Source organism: Trypanosoma theileri (assembly GCF_002087225.1).
Source record: "Trypanosoma theileri isolate Edinburgh chromosome Unknown TM35_Tth_60_V1, whole genome shotgun sequence".
Classification (NCBI taxonomy): Eukaryota; Euglenozoa; class Kinetoplastea; order Trypanosomatida; family Trypanosomatidae; genus Trypanosoma; species Trypanosoma theileri.
The window spans coordinates 23,505-25,303 of record NW_021639902.1 but is presented as its reverse complement, the minus strand read 5'-3'; the positions used below and the strand labels follow the sequence as shown (position 1 = coordinate 25,303).

At 40.3% G+C, this 1,799-nt stretch overlaps 1 protein-coding gene across 1 annotated transcript; it reads left to right on the top strand.

The window, feature by feature from the left end:
- Positions 1–860: 860 nt before the first annotated feature.
- Positions 861–1,799, top strand: TM35_000601140 (uncharacterized protein; the record flags this gene model as incomplete). Its single annotated transcript, XM_029030947.1, has 1 exon — positions 861–1,799. A coding segment is annotated over one exon (939 nt), but the record flags the coding sequence as incomplete, so codon positions are not given.

The following is a 1,799-nucleotide window of genomic DNA, read 5'->3' as shown; positions in this document are numbered from 1 at the left end:
TTTTGTGTGTGTTTTTGCTCTCTTTGTGTTTATCCTATAATAATTATTATTGCTACTACTCCATTGTGTGTGTGTGTGTGTTCTTGGAGACTCTCTCTGTGTGTGTGCACCTGGGCTTGCAATGTAATGATGAACTGTTTTTTGTAGTGGGAAAAAGGAAATAATAATAACAGATGAATTTATATTTATAATTGCGAGTATCTACAAATATGGGCTTACACCCATAATTGGTGTGTATTTCTGTGTGTTCACTGGGTACGTTGGGCTAATGGTTAATAATTGTTTTTTTGCTTGTGGTTCCCTTTTTTGTTTTGGGCAGAGAAAAGAAAAAGTATTAATTTATATATATGTGTGTTCTTAATTACATACACTCACCAGCTTATCTAGAGTTTTGTATTATTTTTCTGCGGTTGGAGCTTCTCTCAATTTTTTTTGTTTCTTTTTCTTTTTGTGGGCGCTGTGTGCTTTCTCCTGCACTGTGCTGTTGGATTGTTTTGTGTGCGGAAAAACAATAATAAGGATTACACATATATTCATACTTGTGTACGTGGTTCGACTGAAAGTGAAAATGTTTTGTATTTCTGTGCTTTGTGCTTCTGATAATCGTTCTCTCAATGCTTTTTCTGTTTTGAGGGGTTAATTGGGATTATCTTTTTTCCGTGCTGGGCATTGTGTTCTTTGTTGGGTTCCTTAATCTTTTTGAGCGTTGTGTTCTCTTGTGATTTTCCTAAGATTTGTTTTTTTATCTTTTTCTGCGTTTGTCCTTGTGTTTTTGTATGTATATAATTTATTCTTTATTTGGTTTTCTTTTTTTTCTTTGAGTTTTGGTTACATTAAACTATACAAGTAACTTTTTTCGCATGATGTTGCTGCGACGACTGTTTTTTATGGCATTGCTTTGGAGTGTTGCCTGTGTGTGCGTGGCGGGTGAAGATAATGAAGAGGAAGAAAGTCTACTTTCCGATGTTGGTGATTGTCGTGATCCAGGCAATACTGTTTCGAAGTGTAAACCTAACCCCAAGCAAACTGAAGATTCTCCTGAGTGTAAGGAACATTCTGACAGGGAGAATTGCCTTACCAGCGGTGATGAAAGTGAAGAAAATTGCCGTGAAGATTCTAAACCTCTTTGTCCACCAAAGGAACCAGCTCCAACTACACCAAAGGGAGCTGATCCATCTAGTGGACTGCCTGGTCCTGCTGGTACAGAAGGTCCTCATGGTCTGCCTTCTTCTTCTGATGACGACTCTGGCAAAGATGGTGGTGATGGACCTCATGCACCAGCAGGAAAACCACCATTATCAGCAAAACCACAAGTTAGAGATGGAGAAAAACGAAGTACTGATGCGGATAGAGAGTTGGCAGAAAAAGAGAAGGAACATCCACAATCTCGGAATCCCACAGATGATTCTTTAGTAGAGACCACAGAAGTCGTCAATCATACACCCACTCCAGGATCTCATCCTTCTAAAGAACAAGGCGACTCCACTCATCTCCCATCTCAAGATGTTCCATCAGGTGTAGATAGGGGCAGAGGGCACTCTGACAGTGAACCACCAACAGTAAGCCCTGGTAACTCAGAAAACCCCAATGGTACGGATAATGAACAAACACCTGGAAACGAACAGAGTATTCAGAGGGGTAATGGTACACAAGGCACAAGTGATGCGCAGGGCAATACACAACCACAAGAAGCTACAATCACACAACCTTATTCTCCTTCTGACACTTCCAGCAGTTCTGTTACAGAGAATACCGGCGAAACATCTTCTGAGAGTGATGCCTCCGGTTCACAGAATGAG